Source organism: Ictidomys tridecemlineatus, chromosome 4 (assembly GCF_052094955.1).
Source record: "Ictidomys tridecemlineatus isolate mIctTri1 chromosome 4, mIctTri1.hap1, whole genome shotgun sequence".
In the NCBI taxonomy this organism is placed as follows: domain Eukaryota; kingdom Metazoa; phylum Chordata; class Mammalia; order Rodentia; family Sciuridae; genus Ictidomys; species Ictidomys tridecemlineatus.
This window is the reverse complement of record NC_135480.1, coordinates 205,817,842-205,838,843: the sequence shown is the minus strand read 5'-3', so window position 1 is coordinate 205,838,843 and position 21,002 is coordinate 205,817,842. Positions and strand designations below refer to the sequence as shown.

At 46.7% G+C, this 21,002-nt stretch overlaps 1 protein-coding gene across 9 annotated transcripts in view; it reads left to right on the top strand.

Moving 5' to 3' along the window:
• The window catches only part of Rapgef1 (Rap guanine nucleotide exchange factor 1), a 128,996-nt gene that overhangs the window by 14,289 nt on the left and 93,705 nt on the right, over positions 1-21,002 (top strand). For 3 of the 9 annotated variants that reach the window (XM_005321099.5, XM_021723650.3, XM_013356695.4), the window contains exon 1: positions 9,442-9,600. The exons of 1 other annotated variant lie outside the window; for it this stretch is intronic. In XM_005321099.5, the coding sequence (XP_005321156.2) occupies positions 9,537-9,600 (64 nt within the window). In that variant the 5' untranslated portion in view covers positions 9,442-9,536. Of the gene's footprint in view, positions 1-9,441; positions 9,601-21,002 lie in introns of those variants that run through there. 5 more of the 9 variants (XM_040286512.2, XM_013356696.4, XM_013356697.4 and 2 more) reach the window with 4 other exon arrangements.

The window sequence follows — 21,002 nt, the reverse complement described above, 5'->3', positions numbered from 1 at the left end:
TATTGAGACAGGATTTCGCTAAGTTGCCTAAGCTGATATGGAATTTGCGATCCTCCTGCTTCACCCTCCCATATAGCTGGCATTACAGGCATGCACCACCATTCCCTGCATTAAATGTATTATTGATTTAATAAAATTTATCAGGAAGCAAAAAAAGAAAATATTCTAATAAAGTGGATTATAAAACAACATACTTTTATTCAAAAGTTAAACTTTGAGAAAGTATATGTCTTAGAATCAAAGTAGTCTCTCAGGACTCTTTCGTCAGCTGGTTACTTGAGCTCTACACCGTTCCTGGCAGGAGATACTTGGGACACTGAGCAACAAGTCAAGGTTCCTGCTCTGGTGGAGCTTGCTATGCCTGGACCCAAACTCTCCCCTCTCAATCAGACTCAGCCTGTGATTGAAGAGGTGGACTCTGGATCTTTGCCTATAAATGTACCTCTGTTCTGGCCTCAGTTTGATGACTGGATGCCAGAAGAAAATCACTCCTAGGGTCCCTGCTCATGTGGGCTGTGACAGGGCAATGATTGCATTCAGCTGCTTTTCTAGAACGGTGGTTAACAGCACCCTCCGTGTTCCCGAGCGTCCTGGTATGGATGGGAAAACACCAAAAAAGTGGTCACTTGATGGCTGTGAGCTCCACAGATATGCATTGCGGGTGATCTGGGCTGCAGGAGAGAAGTGATTCAGAAACAGGGTTGGCTGCAGGCACAATTGCACTCCAAGGGCCATAGGAAGGTCAGTGGAGCCGGGTTTTGGTTTCCTTCTCCCTCTGCATATCTGCTACTTTGTATATGTACCCATGCTCAAATTGTAGATGCATCAAAACCTGGAACATTTGGTTTGAGAAACAATAACCACATACAAAGCACAATCAGAGTGTATGTTCCTTATGATAAAGATTAATCAGATCTTCACTCGTATTTTTGGAATGAATGGAAAGGGTACTAGTGTTTGTGTCAATTTAAGTCATAGAAAATTAGAAAAATGATCCTATATAAGTATGGATTTTTTTAATCTTGCCTGTATAAGGGACTATTGGGTAGAATTTTTGTGAGAAGTTTCATTTTTTGCAAGCAGTATATCTGGGGTTGAAAGAAATCTGCCAAAAAGGAAAGTTTGTGTTTGTGACAGGCTGATGTAATCCGTGTTGATGAGGATCATCTGGGACCAGGTAGTCCTGCTGGGTACTCACAATACTTCTCAAGCTTTAGCACCTAGAAGTTGCTGGGTTGGCTGAGGGCCTGGCATTTCTAATAAGTTCTCTGGTGCTGGGGCTGGGGATGTGGCTCAAGCGGTAGCGTGCTCGCCTGGCATGCGTGCGGCCCGGGTTCGATCCTCAGCACCACATACAAACAAAAATGTTGTGTCCGCCAAAAACTAAAAAATACATATTAAAATAAAAAAAAAAAAGTTCCCTTGTGCTGCTGAGGAGCAGAGGGCACACTTTGGAACCATGCTCTAAGTATGGAGACAAAAAGGAAGGTTCTTAGGGATCTGAACTAAAAACTGGAATGTTTCCCTTAGAGCAATCGCAGTCATGATGATTACGTGACAACTCATGTGCATTCACGCGAGGAGCTGGGCTACGTGCACTCGGTCCTTGCAGCAGCACTGTAAGCAGGTCATGTTGGCGTCATTATTCAGATGATAAAACAGAGGCCCCCAAGGGCTTGTGTGACTTGCTGGCCAGTGGGAGAGCTGGGTTGAAGCCACTACCCAGAACTGAAACAAACCTTGGTAAAATGGAGAGGTAGCTGAAAAATTTCCTGAAAAGATATCATAGGCTGGAGATTCTGGTAGTGAAGCCGAGAAAGCTGCTTCTGCTCTCAGCAGGAGTGTCATGCCAGCCATATGAGAGGGCGACAACAGTGATCTAATCCGTTCTGACAGGAGAGTGGTCAGGAGCTTAGCAGCCATGGAGAAAGCTCTGATGGATCTCACACTTATGTATATTGTGCCTTGGGATACTAGCTAATTAATTAGGATGACATGACATGCTACTCATCATGATAAGCAAGACATTTAAAAACCAAGCATCCAGAACTCAAGACAAAATTCTAAAATTTAAATTACATTTAAAGTCACACATTGCATTAGTGCTTTAAAAGCACAGTGGTAAAAACATTTACAAGCTTCTGAGTTCTTTCTTAATGTGCAGGTGCTCCATAAAAGGAGACTTCTTCCTCCCAGCTTTCCTTTTGGGGATCCTCTTTCCCTCTGAACTCTCCATTTGGGAACATCCTAGAGCTGAGATCTCTGATTTCTTCTAGGCAGTCTGGTCCTTCTAAATACAGGCCATTCCCAATTGTGCATTCCAGCCTGTGTCTCTCCTGAGCTGCTTACTTGGACAGTGTCTCAGTCTGTTCAGGCTGCTATGAAAAAACACCATAAACTGGTTGGTTTGTAAACTACAGACATCACTTCTCAGGATCTGGAGGCTGGGAATTTCAGTATCAAAAGCCCTGGCAGTTGGGTGCCTAGGGAGGGCACTCTTCCCGGTTTGCAGATAGCATCTTCTTCCTGTATGGTCACTTTATTAGGGCATCAGTCCCATCCATAAAGGCTCTGCTCATGACCTGTGCACCTCACAAAGGCCCCACCTCCTCATACCACTGCCGTTGGGGTCATGCTCCAGCATGAATTTTGGATGAATGAAGACATTCAGATTACAGCAGATGCCTTGGAAGCATCCAGACTTCATGTGCCTATCTGAGCCCTTGGTCTTGCACCTCACATCCTGCCTGCTGGCTCCTTGGGTTCCCCGTCTGATCTTCTACCCAGTCGTTATCTTTGACTCCTTTCCCACAGGCCACACCCAATCCCCAGAACATCCTCCTGGGTTTACTAAAGTGGATCCTGGCTCGGACCACTCAGGCCCCCTCTGCTGAGGTCCAGGCTGCTAGCTGCTGTCCTGGTTTCCACTCTTGGCTCACAAATGCCCATTTGTCTTTCAACACCTAGAGGGTAAATTTGATCAAATTGTCCCACTCAAAATTGTCCAGAGCTTCCCGTCACCATTTGAATAAAATCCAGAGTGCTCTCCAGTCCCTGGGCCCTCCCCAACCATGGGCTTTTGTGCCTTCCTTAACCTGCTCTGCCTCTGAGCCTCCACCATTGCTATGCCTTCTGCCTGGAATGTCCCTTCCCCCAGGTACTATGGGACAACTGCTGAGAGGTGTGGTCAAAACCTGGGCTCAAATGCTGATCACCCTTGGCTATCATGTGACCTTGGGAAAGTTTTTCACCCTCCCACTTTCAAAACTCAGTTTCTTTGCTTTTTTGGTACTGGGGATTAAACTCCAGGCACTCGATCACTGAGCCACATCTCCAGCCCTATTTTGTATCTTCTTTAGAGACAGGGTCTCACTGAGTCGCTCAGCACCTCACTTTTGTGGATGCTGTCTTTGAACTCGCCATCCTCCTATCTTAGCATCTGAGCCCCTGGGATTATAGGCATGTGCCACTGCGCCCAGATAAAACTCACTTTCTTGTTGATAAAATGGATCCAGTGCTGGGGTTGTAAGTTCACACACAGGGAAGGTTCTTAGATAAGGAGTCCTGAGAAATGTGAGCTCTTCCATGTGCTCCTTTCCAGCCTGAGCTCTGCTTTCCCCATCTGAGTCGGCTCTTGCCTGTGTGTGTGTAGGACCTCACTCCCTCCTCTCCAGCTAACCAGTGACATTATGACAGATGTCCAGCACATTCTCAAGGAAGCCTTAGGGATCCCACAGGGGCTACCTGTGGGGGCTACCTGTGGTAGCTTCAAAGGTTCCCCGCAGTCGCCCGCAGAGACCTTCCCTGACCGCAGGTCTGCAGCAACATCCCAGCACTTTCCATACCCTCAGGCCAGCTATTTTTTTTTAAATGAAGCATGTATCTGTTTCTTTTTTGTGATGGTCTTCCTCATTTGGAGGTAAGCCCCTTGTCAGCTGCCTTCACCTGAGCCCAGGGCAGTTCTGGCAGTGGCACAACAGCTGCTGTCTTGCATCCAGCCCACAGTGCTCTGTGCTTCACCTCGCCTCTGAAGTAATGAGTGGCTGCAGGCAGGGCTTGGAGGCTGGGCTCCAGGGAGGGGTGGAGGGTTGTGGGGGCCTCCCCAGCATGAGTATTGCCTCTCCTGATGCTGTCATTGTCACATGAAGCAGAGACTGTGGGGCCCCTAAGGCTTCCTTGAGAATGTGCTGGACATCTGTCATAGGTGTCACTGGTTAGCTGGAGAGGAGAAAGTGAGGTCCTGCACACCCACACAGGCAGGAGCAGACTCAGATGAGGAAAGCAGAGCCCAGGCTGGAAAGGTAGCTCCACAAACCTTGAGCCAGTTGAGGCCCTTGAGCTATCCTGCTGGGCCTCCAGGAAGCATCAGGAGTTTAAGGAGTGTTCTCCACACATGTTTAAACTTTCCCCCAAGTAGTCCCAACATGAAAAAGTGACAGAGAAACTTATAATTTGTGCTTACTTTTTGAAAATAATGTCTTCCTCTCAATTCCATGTGGAATTGGAGAATGGGAGGTGTGGTCTTTCCTTTCTGGGGCTAGCCTTAGTTCCTTGCCCAGCGCTTTGCTTAGGAAAGACTCACAGATGAGCAGCTTATCAGAAGGCTGGATCTGGATATTGGTGAGGGCTATGTGGAGGACCTTCGCCAGAGGTCCTTGAAGACTTGGGAGCTGTCTCTGAGGGCCTTTGAGTCTGAGATGAGGGACAGTTCTGAGCCTGAGCACTGAGGTCAGTCCTGGACAATAGCTGTGGAACATCACTTCTGGGCCTGCCTGAGTGGGCACAGTAACCTGGGTGGGGTCCCATATGTAGAAACCCCACACTAAGTTGGGGTGATGGGCTTTCCAGTTGCCTCAGGGAAACGGCTTTCCTGTCTGGGCCTCAGTTTTCCCATTTTGTTGTAATGAGTCACATGAGCTCAGTGGCTCTTAAGCTTTTTGAACTCTTCAAGACTTTGGGGAAAAGCCATGGACCTCTTCCCAGGAAAATGAACACATGTCTTAGGAACCCCCAAGGCCCATGGCCCACAGGTGCTGGCCTATTGATCCACCCACCTCCCTCCTTCATACCGGGTCTGTACATATGCTGCCCCTCCTGCCCTGCATGCTCCTGGCTTAAAGGAGGTCACGGTGCTTCCTTGCCCTGTACCGCTCAGTGCTGATGGCAGTGGTGGCGAGTGATTCTTGGTTAAGCTGATGGTGTAAGGCCCCTCCAGCTGTGATTCTCAGACTGACCTGTGAGTTTCAGAGTCCCTGACTTCCTTTGGCACACAACACCAAATGCCTTTGCTTTAATGTCTCCTGAGCCAGGCAGAACCGCTTCAAAGCAGAGGCTAGAGGATCCAGCACAGTGCTTGAGAACCTGCCCCTCGCACCCTGCTGGCTGACCTCCAGCCGCTCCTTCCCTTTGTACGTGCACTGGACCTAGCCCGGCTCCCACTTAGAGTGTTCCCACAGCGCTTGGAGCTTCCTCAGATTGTTGTGTTTTTCTCCAGGAGGGAAGTGACCAACATGAGACTTTCCTCCCAGCAGACAGATTCACAAAGCCTAGAGCCTCGCCCCGGGTGGGTGGATGCACCATTACAGGGCTCTGTGGCCTCTCCTTGCTTTGCCATTGCTGTCTTCAAAAACACTCTCCCTCAAGAAGTCGGCAACACTCCGCAGAGCTCTACACTGTGTCCAGTAGTTTCTGGCATGTAGGGGAGGGCGTTCCTGAGAACTCCTCGCTTCCCCTAGCCACAGTGTTACCTCTCTGGTTTATGTCACCTTCCACAATCCAAATGTTATTCCTATGGTGTGTTTGTGAGGTTTCATTTTAGTTGCACTGAGAGAATGAGTTACTTATCAGTATTGTAGCAGACCTTACTGTAATGTGGGGGAGAATCCCCGTAGGGGCAAATCGTTTTTCTTAAGCGTATTGTTTCGTTTCGTTTCCTTCCTTCCTTCCTTCCTTCCTTCCTTCCTTCCTTCCTTCCTTCCTTCCTTCCTTCCTTCCTTCCTTCCTTCCTTCCTTTCTTTTGTAGATGGACACAATATTTTTATTTTTATATGGTGCTGAGGATCAAACCCAGGGCCTCGCACATGCTAGGCAAACACTCTACCGCTGAGCCACAACCTCAGCCCTAAGTGTATTGTTTCTAAGGATTGGTAGTGTGCAGGTTAAAATGGCAGCAACTGTTTTTGTGTGCTGAGACAGGGTTTCACTATGCTGCCCAGGCTGATCTTGAACTCTTGGGCCCTGGTGTTCCTCCCACTTCAGCCTGCTGGGTAGCTGGAACTCAAGGCATGCACCACCACAGCCAGCACACAATAACTGTTCTTTATTGAGCACCTGCTGTGTGACAACATTTTTAAAACATCTTATTTAATCTTTAAACTACTTGATATAGTGGGTGGCAGAGTTATACACATTTTACATACGTGAAATCCAAGGTTTAGAGAGGTTAAGTTTCTTTCCCAAGTTGCTCAGCTTGGAAGTACTCACACATTTATCCCCCTGTCCTTTTTTCTCCTCATCTGCTGATGAGGAAATAGGCAGCAAAGTATGAAAATAAAAATTGGGGAACTGGATCCCACACTCTCAATAGAATATAGACCTGATTTCTCCCATTGTCTCCCCCACCCCACTAGGGCCTCTGGGACCTGGGGCAGATGCCCCTGCATTCTGAGCCAGGGATTTGGGCTTGTGGTAGCACTGTCATTCTTCAAGGAGTGACGGCTGACTTGGGGTCATTGTGGTCTGACCGAAAGTATCAGGCTCATCTTCAATCCTTGCCAAGTATTTGTGCAGGATTGTCAATACCACCTTGGCTGAATAGTGAGCCTTCAACTTCTAGCAGCTTTATACTTTTGATTTGTCCTGTCTTCGTCTCACGTAATCTCCCTAAAGTATGAACCGGAAGTGGTGGCTTCTCCATCTTAGATGACGAGCATGGCCACCTTTGGTGATGGCTCTAAACCACTTGGTCTGAGCTAGGAATTCAGGAGGAATCCATGAGATCAGGTTCTTCTGTTTGTCTGTCCCTCTCCCACCCAGAATAATTCACATTGGATCATTTGGGGGCTGTGATTACCTGAGAGGCAGTTGAACCTAAGTTCTCATTAAAAGCTGCTCTCAGAGAAATCCCAGTTCATTTGAAAGTATCCTCCTGACATGAGTTGTTTGGATTTTGGGGTGTATTTGCTTATGTACACACTGTTACAAATGTGGCAGCTGAGGAACTGCAGGGCCAAATCTGAGCCCAGATCCTACCTGATATGTTCAGTGTGGGGGCCCAATGAGGGACTGCCATACTGCCAGGCCTAGGCACAGGGGAACAGAGGTGCAGTTGAGACTCTAGCACAGGGCAGGGAGGTGTAGCCGTGCTCCAGTTGCCTCCCTCCACTCTTGCCAGGAAAGGAGGGTTTACTTATGGTCAAACTGCTTAACCAAGTTGAGCGCTTCTTCACCTGTCTGCCCGTTTGTTCAGCAGTTAAGCTGTGTCGCATGCCAGGTATCTGCCTACTGGGTGGCATTGTCAGTGCTGCCATGTGTTGGCAGGTCAAAGCTTGGCTTGGGTGAAGGGGGAGATTAAGATGCAAGTTGTTAATCAGAGTCTTTTTGATCTACTGTGGTTTTGAAGATGATCTGAACGTAATCTGAAAGAAAGAGGGTCAGATATTACATCTGGTGTTGATGTAACATTTTACCTAAGGAACACTGGCACAGTGTTTATTGGGAAAAATCAAGGAAGCCCCTTGGCAGCATCTTGGCAGGGGAGTTGATCAGTGGAGGGGAGTTTGTGGGGTGGGCTGCTGTGCCAGCTGACGGATGCCATGGGACATGGGCATGCAGAGCTCTTGCCCTTGGCTCTCCAGCTGGGGTTGCAGTTGGCCTGGGAGGAGCTTAGGATCAGAAAGGAAGCGGAGCCTTCGTGACTTTGCTCTTGGCTGTTGCCTCACTGAAGAAGTGAAACAGACACGTGAAATTTGCTTTGCCAAGTTTGGAATCTGAGGATATGACTTTAGAAAATGATTCCTATATTTGTGATCAAAATATGAAGACTTAAGATCTTGTAAAGATCTTATAGAGGGGTTGGAGTTGTAGCTCAGTGGTAGAGCACTTGCCTAGCACATATGAGGCACTCAATTCCATTCTCAGCATCTCATGAAATAAATAAATAAAATAAGGTATTATGTTTTCAAAAAGACCTTGTAGAGATCTGGTCCAGCTCACTCATCCTCTATGAATGGACAAGGTCATCTCTTCAGATGGAGCTGGGGCTGATGCAACACCACAGCCAGGGTGCCTGGAAGTTGTCACAGTATGGAGTTTCTCTGGAATTCCATCTCTTTGTTTCTGTGGGTCTTTATTTAAATATTTCCAATCCTATAGTTCTATAATTTGCTCCCATATTTTACGTTCATGCCATGACTGAAGCAGGAACCTCCCCCCTGAGCTGACATAGCCTCACAACTAAGATTATGAACATTTAACAGTGCCCATGGGCCAAAAGCTTCCTGACCACTGGGCAGCATGCTCAGTCCTGCATAATCGCTTTCTTTTATTTGATCCTCATTATAGCTGAGGAGGTGAGACTGACATGTTGCCCATTTAACAGATAAGGAAACCAAGGCTGCTGCACTTGTTGGCTAGCACAATAGCAGGGCTGGAATTTGAGCCCAGCTGGGTGGCCCCAGAGCTGACACTCTTACCCTGGATATTCAAGGGGTTCCTTAAGGGTTTTTTTAAACCCAAATTCCGGGATTGAATTAAATGTCATTCACCTTGATATTTTCTTCTGTTTTACCAAAGAGTAAATGGCTTTGTGTTCTTGTGTTCTTCTGGCAAAGCCATTATTTAGAATGTAGGTGCTGCAACACTGTCTCCAGCATAGTCCCTGCTACATGGAGCGCAGGCTTGGAGCTCCAGGTTGCGGACTCCTGGCTACATTTGTGCCCTGTGGTCTTCTTTTGGAAACAGGCCTAGCTTGCATTTTGGTGTTTGGTTTTCCTCTTGGAAGCACAGTATGAATGACGCAGCCTGTTTCGCTGATGGATTGCTAATGGGAGCGTGTAATCTGGGAGTGAGACCCTTCTATAGAAAGTGTGACTTTGGCCTTTGTGAGATTGCTTCTCGAGGCACACCCCAGAACTGGCCCATTGTGACTTTCAGCTTCACCTTCTCCCACAGGGAAGGCGGTATTGAGAGTTTGGAACACAGTCCACTCTCTAGGGCTTGCTGATGAGTAACTGTCAAAGCAGGGCCGGGCAAGAGCTACTTAATATAGACTATTACGAGGCCCACCGGTAGGGCGCGAGCAGGCCCTTTCCGCTGGTTTCCTCCCTGGGACTGAAGAGTTTGAAAAGCAGAGGCTGAGGCCTTTCCGAATAGAATTCCTCCTTGTCCTCGGGAGGGTGTGCCAGGGCTCTGCTGCCGGGTTATGTGGAATATCCCAGAGATGAATCCCATTTCTGCCAGTGACTCTGTGGTCTTTATTTGCTGTTCAACAAAGACGCCTGGGCTTGGAAGGGCCCTGTGATCCCCTTGGCTTTAGAATGGGCAATGCTGTAGAAAAACAGAAGCCCTTGAGACGAAGCCAACTGTGCCCCTGGAAACAAGGTAAGAAAGTCCTGGCCTTGGTTTCCTGAAGAGTCGGGAGGCAGGCTTCTGTTGGGAGACTGGCTCAAGGCCAGAGCTGAAACTGCCTGGGAAACACCTTGCATATCAGAAAACTCCACAGTCCAGAGTGGTTTAAGGAAATTAACAGACACTTTTAAGGAATAAAATGATTCACATCTCATTATGATGGCTTGGCTGAGAATTCAGTTCCACTTGGGATGTTTTCTTCAGTGTAGATGGGTCTGTTTGTTGAAATTGTACAGCTTTTAAGACATTTTCCAAAGTCAAAGTGTTGATACTCAAGAGTTTGAGTCTTTTGTGATATTTTTGTTTTAGAGAATGTTATTAATAGATTTTAAATATATACCACCTTCCAACGAATTCAGAGTACCTTCTGTAAAAATTTCTCGTGTTCATCCATCTTAGACTTACTCCATCTCTAAGCATCTCCTGTTAGTGTCAGCTCTGAGGAGAAGGAAGCCCCAGCAGGGCAGTGCTCCTGGACCCTGAGGGCCTTCTAACAGTGAAATCCTGGGCAGTTCCCACACCTCTTCCACTGCTGTTTAACACAGTAGACCAGCAGGGCTCAGGCCCGGAGGGCATGTCAGGAGTGGCACTTGCCAGATTTCACCAGGTCCTCACCTTGATGTGCCAGAAACAGTCATGATAGCATGTGATCTACAGCAGGACAGCTCCTTGGCAACTGTGTACGGGTGTGTTAATGGAACAAAAAAGTAAACTGGAGTAAAATGCCTAGGAATGCTAACACTGTAGAATTTTTTTTTTTCTGTTTTAAAGGGAATCATAGAGTGATGCTAACTTACTGTCAAGCTCCAGCTTTTCAGACCCTCTGTAATCATTCTTTTGTCTAACGTTTTACTTTTTAAAATTGGTGCATTACCATATACAGCCAGAGGAATGAGAAGTTGTGCTCCATTTGTGTACAGTATGTCAAAATGCATTCTACTGTCATGTATAACTAATTACAACAACAACAACAAAAAGAACCAGGATGGAGAGTTACAGAAAAAAATACAGTAAAAAATAAATTTAAAAATATATAGGGGCTGGGGATGTGGCTCAAGCCGTAGTGCGCTTGCCTGGCATGCGTGCGGCCCGGGTTCGATCCTCAGCACCACATGCAAACAAATATGTTGTGTCCGCCAATAACTAACAAATAAATATTAAAAAATTCTCTCTCTCTCTCTAATAAATAAATAAATAAATAAAATTGGTGCATTATAATTACACGTAAGAGTGGTATTCATAATGACATGTTCGTATATGTAACATAATTTGTTCAGTTTCATTCCCCAGAACCTCCCTTTTCCTCCGTTCCTTCCCTCTGCTTGCTTTCTTCTTCTCTCCTGCTCTCCCTTCTATTTTCATGACATCCACCCCCCTTCTCTCTGGATTCCACATGAGAGAAAATATAACATTACTTCTTAGTGGTCACTGATTGGATCCTGATTTAACAAGGGGTTATCAAATACATTTGGGGGACGACTGGGGAGAACTGGACAGAAGATTATGATGGGAAACCATTACCCACCCCTCTTCATGGAGCCCGGAGCCTGGAGCTTACCAAGCTTGCCTCTACCCTACAGCTACATCCCAGTCCCTGTTGTTACTTTCCTTCCATTTGGCAGCAGCGCTGAGCTGTGTAGAAGAGTGTTCTTTTTTTTTTGGCTGGTCACGCTGAAGTATTAAGGGTGAAGAGTTCTGTTGTCTGTGATTCACTTTAGAATGATTTGGGGACTGAGGTGTGGCTCAGTGGTGGATCACTTAGCCCTAGATTCCACCTTCAGCCACCAGGGCAGGGTGGGTAAGGTTCAGCAAAATAATACATACATCAGTAAATGGTACTTATGTGAACAGAACAAGGCCAGTTCAAAAAATATCAACACCCAGGTCAGGTGTTGATGAAGTTAGTTAAATTTTCTTTAATATATTTGAACCTATTTTTTAAAATATGAAAAAGCCAGCTGCTGAATCACTGCAATGCAATGTCTCTCAGGATGAACTGTAGCATAGGCCATGTTTACCAAGGCGGGTCAGGACCCTGCACTCTTCTGAACTCGGTGTCTGTGGGCTGATGTCTCCAGCTGCCCAGAAGAAAATCAGCCTTGATCCAGTAACTCAAAGCACCACTTTTATGATAGAAATTTATATACTTACTTTTGAATTATCTCTGGTTCTTCTTTAACAATATTAAGAGTTAAAACTTCTTATATTATTCCTCAGAAGCAGCTGGGTTTACAGATGAATTTCAAGGGAGTTCCACCTGCTGTTTTGTTTAGTGTATTTTTTCACCAGGGTGAGTGCAGTTCTAGGACCCCCAAGACCAGGAGGGCTTTGAGGATTCATGTGGGTGGGGAATGAAGAGTGGAGCAACTGGTGGCCCAGGATCCCATTGGCCAGGATCCTGTCTTTGCGGGTGGGGTTTGTGTGTGTGTGCACACACACACACACACATAAGTCAGACCCAGGATGGAGTTTGTCTTCCTAGTCAGAACCCAGAGCCGTGTCCTGAGTTGCTCCCTGCCCTGCAGAGGAGTAGGCCTTCACGGCGTGCTATTTTGTCTCTGTCATGAAGCTGTGCATGTTTTGGACAAGCCATACAGTCAGGGTCTCCTTCAGAGCTAGTTAGTGGGAGACCTGGCTCGCCCTCCTGGTTGCTACAGGTGACCAGGACAGCCCCGGTGGACCCTGACTTCTGCCCAGCCTTCTGCCCTGTATTGGAAATCAGACTTGAGTCAGAGCCCAGGAGGATGGAAGGGGAATTTAAAGGAGATCATTGTCTGTGATTTAGATCAGTTACTTTGTTTCTATAGTGCAGTTCTAAAAAATGGAATTTTGAAGTGGTGGAACACCTGTGTGAGTGGCCTGCCCCCCCACCCCCACCCCAAGCTCTGCTTATCTGCCACTGCAATGATTCCAGGCAGTGCAGGACATGCACCCAGCCAGGGACCAACAGCATGCTGTCCGACTTACTGTTCTGGTTGTTTTTTTAAAATATTTTTACAGCCTCAAAAATGCTTTATGTTCTTTTCTTTTAATATTTTTAATTGTAGATGGACACAATGACTTGATTTTATTTATTTATTTTATGTGGTGCTGAGGATTGAACCCAGTGTCTCACATGTGCTAGGCAAGCGCTCTACCACTGAGCCACAACCCCATCCCCTGCTTTATGTTCTTCACAGAAATGAATAATTTCTGTGGTTGATAAATTCGACTCATTGCCGTCATGAGTTCTAGAAGGTCTGCATCAGGTGGGAAGCAGGACAAGACAGTGGTGGCAGTGTGGCCCTGAGGGCTCCAGCAGTTCTACCTGTGTTTGCCATCTGACCTTGAACAACTGAATCCCTGTGGCCTCACCTTCTCCAAGTGACTGCCTCTTACCAAGTTTTTTTACTTCCTTTAAAACAATGGGAATTTTTATTTTAAAAATCTGTTTACCACCTGATTGTGAACCCCCTAAGGGCTGGGCACATGGCCCTTGTGCCCCTGGAGTGCTGCCTGGTCCATTGTCACCAGGTTGTGAATGAGGATGGGCATTGCAAGGATAACGCCCTGTGGTTTGCTGCTGCCCCTGAATGTGCATGGAGTGCCATCTACCAGTGCTGGCCAGGGCTCTGGGCACTTATATTCTTAGCCTTTCTTTACCCCCATGGCAGAGATGCTGGAGAATGAAAACAGGTAAGTGGTCTTCTACCCTGCAATAATTCTGAATTTGCAAAGAGTCATTTTACTGAGGATTGTTCACATTTTAGGAGATCATCTCACAAAAGGCCTTTATAAAGAATCATCATTTAATTTTTGATTATTTACCCAGACATCTAGGGAAACTTTGAAATTGAACTTCTTGAAACAGACCCATAATCCTGCTCTCCTAGGAGGCAGGCAGGTAGGCTCTCTCTTCCTTTCTCAGAAACAATTTAAAGGGTTGCTTACAGTGTTCATTTTGGCCCTGGGAAGTATAACATGGGGGCAGAGGTTTCCTTGAGAATTAAAAATTGCATCAATAATTACAAATTCAATTGTTGTCTCCTTCAAAGATCCTTGCAGCTTGGGGCCATACCAGCCTGGTAAATGAAAATGTTAATGGTTTGCATGTTTACACACAATGTGCGTGTCAGTGAATGAAGTCAGCACCCGTGGAAGGGCTGACTGTAGAAAGCTCAGCCCTGGTTGCATGGGATGTGCGGTGTTGGGCAGGAGACTGGCAAGCAGAGGCTGAGCTAGGGGGAGATTTGCCTTGGCTTCACTGTCTAGTTTCCTGTGCTGTAGGGGCAAATTTAGAGTTTTGGGTTGCAGCCAGTAAGAGGTGTTTAGACTTGCCTCTGCACATTAAGTAGTGAAGAGGAATCTGTGAGCTGGATACCCATGTGCTAGGTAGTATCTGTCCAGAATGTGCAAGGGCCCAGTCTGCCCTCTGTCCACTTGCCCAGTGCCTTCCAGCTTAGGGATGGGGACAAACTCTTTACATTCTCAAGCATGTCCTGATCTGTAAGTGAGATTATAATGATTCCCACTTCCAGGGAGTATTGTGAGAGTTAAATGAGTTGATTCATGTAAAGGAATTATGGCCTTCAGCATACAGAAAACATTTAATAAATGATAGCAATGCTTGTTATCATATGTTGCCAAGTAGGAAGAACCTGGATTTATCAGGTCTGTGGACATGGGTCCTAGGCCTAGCTTTCTCCTGATCCCAACTAGTTGTGTGAGTTTGGATATTTCTTTACTCATTTCCTTCTCTCAGTCAAAGGGAAAACAGTCCCCTTGACGTCTGTGATTCAATGGCCATTGGTATTGGTCTCTGTCATTCACTTCTGCAAACTACTGCTGCTTCTAGCACTTTGAGAAAGCCTCAGTTTGGCTGAACTCTGTGGGCATGGGAATGCTTTTTGTGGTGTTAAATGCCTTTTAAATGGTTACTGCAGGACAGGCCTAGGTGAGCTACTCTGGCTGATTTGAATACTAACTTCCCACTTTCCAGTACTGTGTTGTGATTGTTTTATTCATAGATATACAGGGTTATGAGGCTAATGCTGGAGCCTGGTTGCCAACCCGCTTTCCATTGGCTGACCTTGGGTATGCTTTTAAAAGTCTGGATCTCAGTTTTTCCACCAGCAAATAGTATTTATTTCATAGGGTGGCAGGAGGATCAAGCAGTTTATGCATGTTTGCTCAGAACAATGCCTGGCATGAAGTAAGTGTTTGGTAAGTGTATTATTGGTATTATTTGGGGGCTAAATGCAGAGAGTTACATTTTATTTTAGTTGAAATGCTGTTACATTTTGTCCCTTGTTGCCAGGGATGAAACCCTGAACCTGTGTAAGCCAGACCAGCACACTGTTGCTGACCTGTATCCCCAGCCCTGATGTTGCATTATTAAAGAAAAATGGGGAAATTCGACAAAGTGCAGGCTCAGGGTCTAGAGCTAAAGAACCTGAAGGTGAGTGGGAGAATAGGTGTTGGCTGGTGCCATCCTTTTCCCCACAGCTGCTGTGCACACACACATTTTCTTTTCTTTTTTTTTTTTTTTTAAGAGAGAGTGAGAGGAGAGAGGAGAGAGAGAGAGAGAGAGAGAGAATTTCCAACATTTATTTTTTAGTTCTCGGCGGACACAACATCATTGTTGGTATGTGGTGCTGAGGATCGAACCCGGGCCGCACGCATGCCAGGCGAGCGCGCTACCGCTTGAGCCACATCCCCAGCCCCGACACACACATTTTCACATGTTGTCAGCATGTGCAAATAATTTCACCCTTTAAATTATCTTCTGCATGGTCTTCACAGCTACTGTAATGACTGGCATTCTGTCATGTCAGTGATCACAACTTGTCACCTCACTCGCTACTGCCAAATGTGGGAAGTACATCCCCTTTTTGCTTTTAAGGTAAGGTGGCAGTGAGTAGCTTCCATACGAGGGCCTTGTGATTCCATTGGATGCTTTCCTCAGGGCGAGGCTCAGCTTAAAGCTCCTGGCCAGGATCGTTGGAGAGGCCTAAAGGATCTTGTCATGTTGTTTTTCCAAAAGGCCACATCTGTGTGAGCAATGAGTAGCCACAAGCTAACTGCACATCAGTACTGATGTTGTCCTTTTAAAATCGTTCTTATAAAACTCAAACTACACTTGCTAATGCCATACTGATGACTTATCTGATGACGTGGAGCTCAGGGAATGGGTATGGGAAGTCCATGAGCCATTATCAGTTATAAAAATTTGATTTCCCACAGCTCTTTGATTTGGGTTTGACTCAGTCACATTCCATTGCTGAGTTTTATCAAGAGAGACCTGAAGCCTTGTTAAGGAAACCCACTTGCCATGGCAGCTTTTTGTCCTCTGTCTCCCAGAGAGCAGTGATTACAAAGAGTTCCCTTACAGGAAAGCTGCAGAGTGAGCCTGGAGGGGCTGGCCTTGTTGGTGGAGTGCTTGCTGCCGGGCAGCAGGGCAAGGACCCAGTGCATCCCCTTTGCTCTTTACTGTTGAGGGCCAACTCTCTCTCCTTTGCCACCTGCTTATGTATGATGGGGCACGGTCTGTTAGCAGCTTGCTGCCCTCGAGGTGTCCAAGCAGTTGTGATGGGTGAGGGTGTGTCTGAGTCTATTGAGTCTGTTCATCAGTGAGGTCTGAAGCCATGTTGGGATGTGATCATAAATAGGTCCAGAGTCGGGAGAGAAGGTTTAAAAACAAAAGATTATTCAGCATGCTTTTAGAGTCACTGGGTCTTGAGCTAGAAAATTTTTAAAAATCTTCTAAAATGGTTCCCTAATTTTACCAGGAAGAAACTGAGGCTTAGAGAAGTGAAGTGACCGGTCTGACACCCTGTAGCTAGTGTGTGGTGTGGTCCATCAGGATAGTGATATAACAACAAATGTGAGTAATACCAAAGCCATGCCACACAGCACAGCCTGTATCCATAGACCATGTGTGACACAGTGACGTGTGTAACAGTGGGCTGGGTATGAGGCGATGCCAGTGGCTTCCTGTGTGTAGGCATGGTGCTAAAGGTCAGTGTGCCCTGCTGGCTCCTGTGTGTGTATGCAGTGGGCATGTGACTCTAATCACCCATCACCCGAGCATTGTGTTTTATTAAGCAAAAGCTCAGATGTAGGAAATGAAAACCATACATGTGAAAGAGTTTTTCTCATGAGAAGAGTAGGGTGTTGTTTTGGGCGTGGGTAAGAAAAGGGAAGGAAACGGCTCTGTCATCAGATCTCTCCAAGTTTAGAACAATGTCTGTGCCTCACCACTGGCTTTAGGATGTGCTTTGCCCTGGGAACATGCGTACAGTGCATTTCCGTGTTTAGCTCTTTCTTTTCCAGCTGTTTAGAGGGCGTCACCATTATTTAAGATAATGGCAATAGCCAGCAGCTACTTTTATATCTAATTACCTCTCCAGTTCTTCTCAGGGATGCTATGAGGCACTTGATTTCAGAAGTCACTTCATGCTGAGGTGCTGAGACTCTTACAGGGGCCCTTGTGGACTACAGCAGAGGAGTCTGCCCCAGGATACTTGATCTGTGTTAAGAGTCAGTAAACTCCTTAAAGGGCCAGATAGTGAATATTTTAGAAGAAACAAAATTGAGACTATTATGTAGATGCTTATATAACGACTTTAAATGAAATTCATTTAAAAATATAAGGACCATTCTTGCTTCCAAGCTATAAAAAGAGGGCCTTGCAAAAGGTGGCTGATGGGATTTGGGTTATAAGCAGAACTTTGCCAACTCCTGGCCTCCAGTGTCTTTGGTTGGGTGGTTTTTGTAGTAAATTGTACTCTGTGAATCAGAAACAAATCACTCTTCCTTTGCTGAAGGTCATAGCATCTTCTGGTTCTGGCTATGGTTATGCACACCTGTAATCCCAGGGACTTGGGAGGCTGAGGCAAAAGGACCTCAAGTTTGAGGTCAGCCTGGCAACTTAAAATAAAAATAAAAAGGGCTGGGGATGTGGAGTAGAAGTAGAACACTTGCCTAGCAGATGTGAGGCTCTAGGGTCAATCCCTAACACTGCAAAAAAAAAAAAAAAAATCTGGTTTTCAGGTTAGAAAAGGACTTAGATGTTGTCCTGCGATTGCCTTGTCTTTGTAATCAGGGCCAGGCTGAGCCTTTGCTTTTAGTCTGCCAGTGAGTAAGAGGAGGTGGGAGACCGGGCCCGAGCCCTGGCACTCTAGGATCAGTAAGGGGAGCACCTGGGGAGGACCAGCAGAGCCCAGGAAAGACCTTCCAGGAAGTCAGGAGGGAAACACAGTAGCATCCTAGAAGCCAACGTGGAGTGTTGCTAAGGAGGAGGGAGAGGAGCAGTGGAGGCTGCTGACTTGGGTCAGGTCACACGAGGCTAAGACTTGACCATGAGATTTGGTACCATGGCAGTCACTAGGGCCTTGAGGGTGAAAGAATGAAAGGGAACCAAAGGGAGGAGCTGGCCTGAGAAACTTTGCTGCAAGGAGCGAAGACACGGCTGGTAGTTGCAGTGATGGGGTCAAAGGCAAAATAATGATGACTGAGTGCTCATAGGAATCATCCAGCAGAGAAGGAAAACTCAATGGTCATAATTGTAACAGCTGTGTTTCATTGTTATTCTAGCAGTCCTTCATGGCTAACAAACCACCACAGTGCTTAGCTTAAAAAACTAGGTATTTTTAACACTTCTGGACTTGGGTTCCTGTCCCTCAAGAACTTGCAGTCAGCTGCAGGGAGGGTACTGCTCTGTGCCTCCAGCAGGTCACCTGGAGACATGCAGGGAGGGTGATGTCCCCCTTTGCAAAGATGTGTGGTTTCCAGTAGGGAGTATCTTTTTTTTTTTTTTTTTCAGTAGTGAGGATTGAACCCAGTGCCTTACATAGGGTAGGCATGTGCTCTGCCACTGAGATATACCCCCAGCCCTTTTAAATATTTTTACTTTAAGCAGGGTCTTGCTAAATTGACCAAAGTGACCTTGAACTTCTAATCCTCCTGCTTCAGCCTCCTGAGTAGCTGGGATTACAGGTATGTGTCATTGTGCCTAGCAGTTTTGCCAACAGTCTGCCATACCTCTCTGGGGCTATGAAGTCGTGTTTGATCCACAAGCATTCTTTGTGGCCGAGAGTATTAGCTTAATTTTACAGTTGAGAGCATGAGAGCTTAAGTTCACAGGCTGGTGAGTGGCAGAGTTGTTGGGACCCATATCTTGGTCTTTGATATGTAAGACCCGTTCTTCTCTGCTCCGTTTCCTCATGGTGTCTGAGTACAGGAGCTGATGGGAGTGCCACCTCCTGTCTTTCCTCTTTGGGCATGGGAGTAATATTTTGGTAGATAATTAGTGTCTCATAATTGGAATGGACGGAGGGAGGTGATTATCTTGTTGTGGCTTGCCTGTTTACTGCATGGGGATTGGACAACTGTATTTATTAGAATCCCATTGAGGTCACAGTGGTGTGTTTAATTAGGGCTTTTATTGAGATGGATTTCTGTGTCTGCTCTCAGCTGGTCCCTTGGTGTCCCTTGACCATCCTTCCGTGTATCCTCTGTCAGCTGACTCCCCTGTCCAGATAGCCCCCTTGCATGCAGGTCTTCTGACTTCCATTATCCTACCTGTGGGAAGCCATTTCTGACACGTGATTGGGTGGCTCCCGTTAAGGGTCTGAGGTGCTTTGGCTGTGTCGAAGCTTTCCCAGCCCTTTCCTGATGAGAGAGCCCATCCGTGTGGGGGTGTGCCTGACCACTGACCCCGGGGACCCAATCACTGACCCTGACCTTGGAGTGCAGCCCCCCCTCAACCTTCATTGGATGGAATTCTCCCCTGAATCTCTTGTTCCCCAATAAAAGGCTACTCCCCGGCGTGTTCAAACTCTCTCTCTCCTGCTAGCCCTGAGTAATCCTTGCTGCCCTGCTGGGCGGTTAGAGGTGGGAATCAGAGAGGTGAGCCGTCTTGGACCTGGCAATAGAAATAAGGTAACTGAGTCTGTGTGTTTTATTTCGATCTCATCTAGCTAACTTTATGCCTAGAACCTCATTAATGAAACCATTGCGCAGGCCGCATGGTGGACCTACCTTTTTCTTTGCCCTTCTTTCTGTCCCTGGCATAGGGCCTCCCTGGCATAGGGCCACCTTGCCACTAGTCTAAAATTAGCCCCTCTGCTCAGGTCATTTGCCCTCCAGAGCCTGTCATAATCAACCTGTCTCCTCAGCCAACTGGAAGTCAAGCTTTCCAGAGTGGGATCCAGAGAGAGGGCAAGTTAGCATAAGCATCTGGGCACTTGGGCTCTGTCACTGACTGTGTAACCTCGGGCAAGACCGTCTTCTTGGGTTTGTGAATCCCAGGAGAGCAGGCTAGTGGAGCCACGGCAGAGTCAAGGCTGTTCAGGTGGAGTGTAGTCTGTTTATGCCCACACTAAAGCCCTCGCCTGACCTCTGTGCATCAGATATCCCTTTAATTTGCTGCAAGAACAGCAGCCCCTCAGAACCTTGGTGAGCCTGGGGCCAGAACAGTTGCCAGCCAATAAGCTCATTGAGAAAGCAGCTGGAGGGATGGGTGGGCAGGGGCTAATTCCAGTCTCAGAAAAGATGACATTTGGTTAGAGAGCAGAGACCTCAGTGAAAATATGTTTAAAGCTCTCTCTATGCAGAGGGGCAGTCAGTGAGTCATTAGTCCCCATCAGGCATTTCAGGGCCCTCTACACTTGCTTGTATAGGGAGCTCACAAACTTTGCTCTCAGAGTCCCTGTTTTGGGATCCCTGCCAGCTTAGCTCTGCCTGGGCTCCGGGGCAGGCAAGATGCAAAGGTGGTCTTTGTGTTTTTTGTAGTCTGCAGGGAAAATGAATAGTCTCCTGCTATTTATTTACCATGTAACCCTGGGGAAATCACTTAGTTTCTGTCTGCCTCAACTTGTGTGTCTGTAAAAGGAAGGCAGACTGTGGCAGCTGTCTCTGCGAGGAGTACAGGAGGGTCTGATACAGCACTCAGCTCGAGGCCCTTGGGGTCACAGTTCTCAGACCTATGCGCTGGAGTCTTCATACCTTGATGATTGCTGCACACTTTGAAGGTGTGTCCTTGTGTTGCTTTTTTGCTTAGTCACCCATGCACCAAACTATATCTACCAGCATCTACTATAGGGCAAGGAATCACTGCCTGTTTCCTTCCTGTCCTCTCTTTGTGATTACCATCGTGATCTTTGGAATGAGTTTGCTGCGTACCTACTTCCCTAAGGTGCTCACTAGGGATTAGATTCCACGTAAAGGGGAACGCCACGTAAAGCCAGTCAACCCTAAGACATCTCTTCACTCACCAGGAATGTATGGTCTATAGCAAGGGCCTCAGGCTTTTTCTGTGGATTCATATAGTAAATATTTTAGGCTTGGCAGGCCACATAGAATCTCTGAAGCACATACTTCTTTATTTTCCTTCT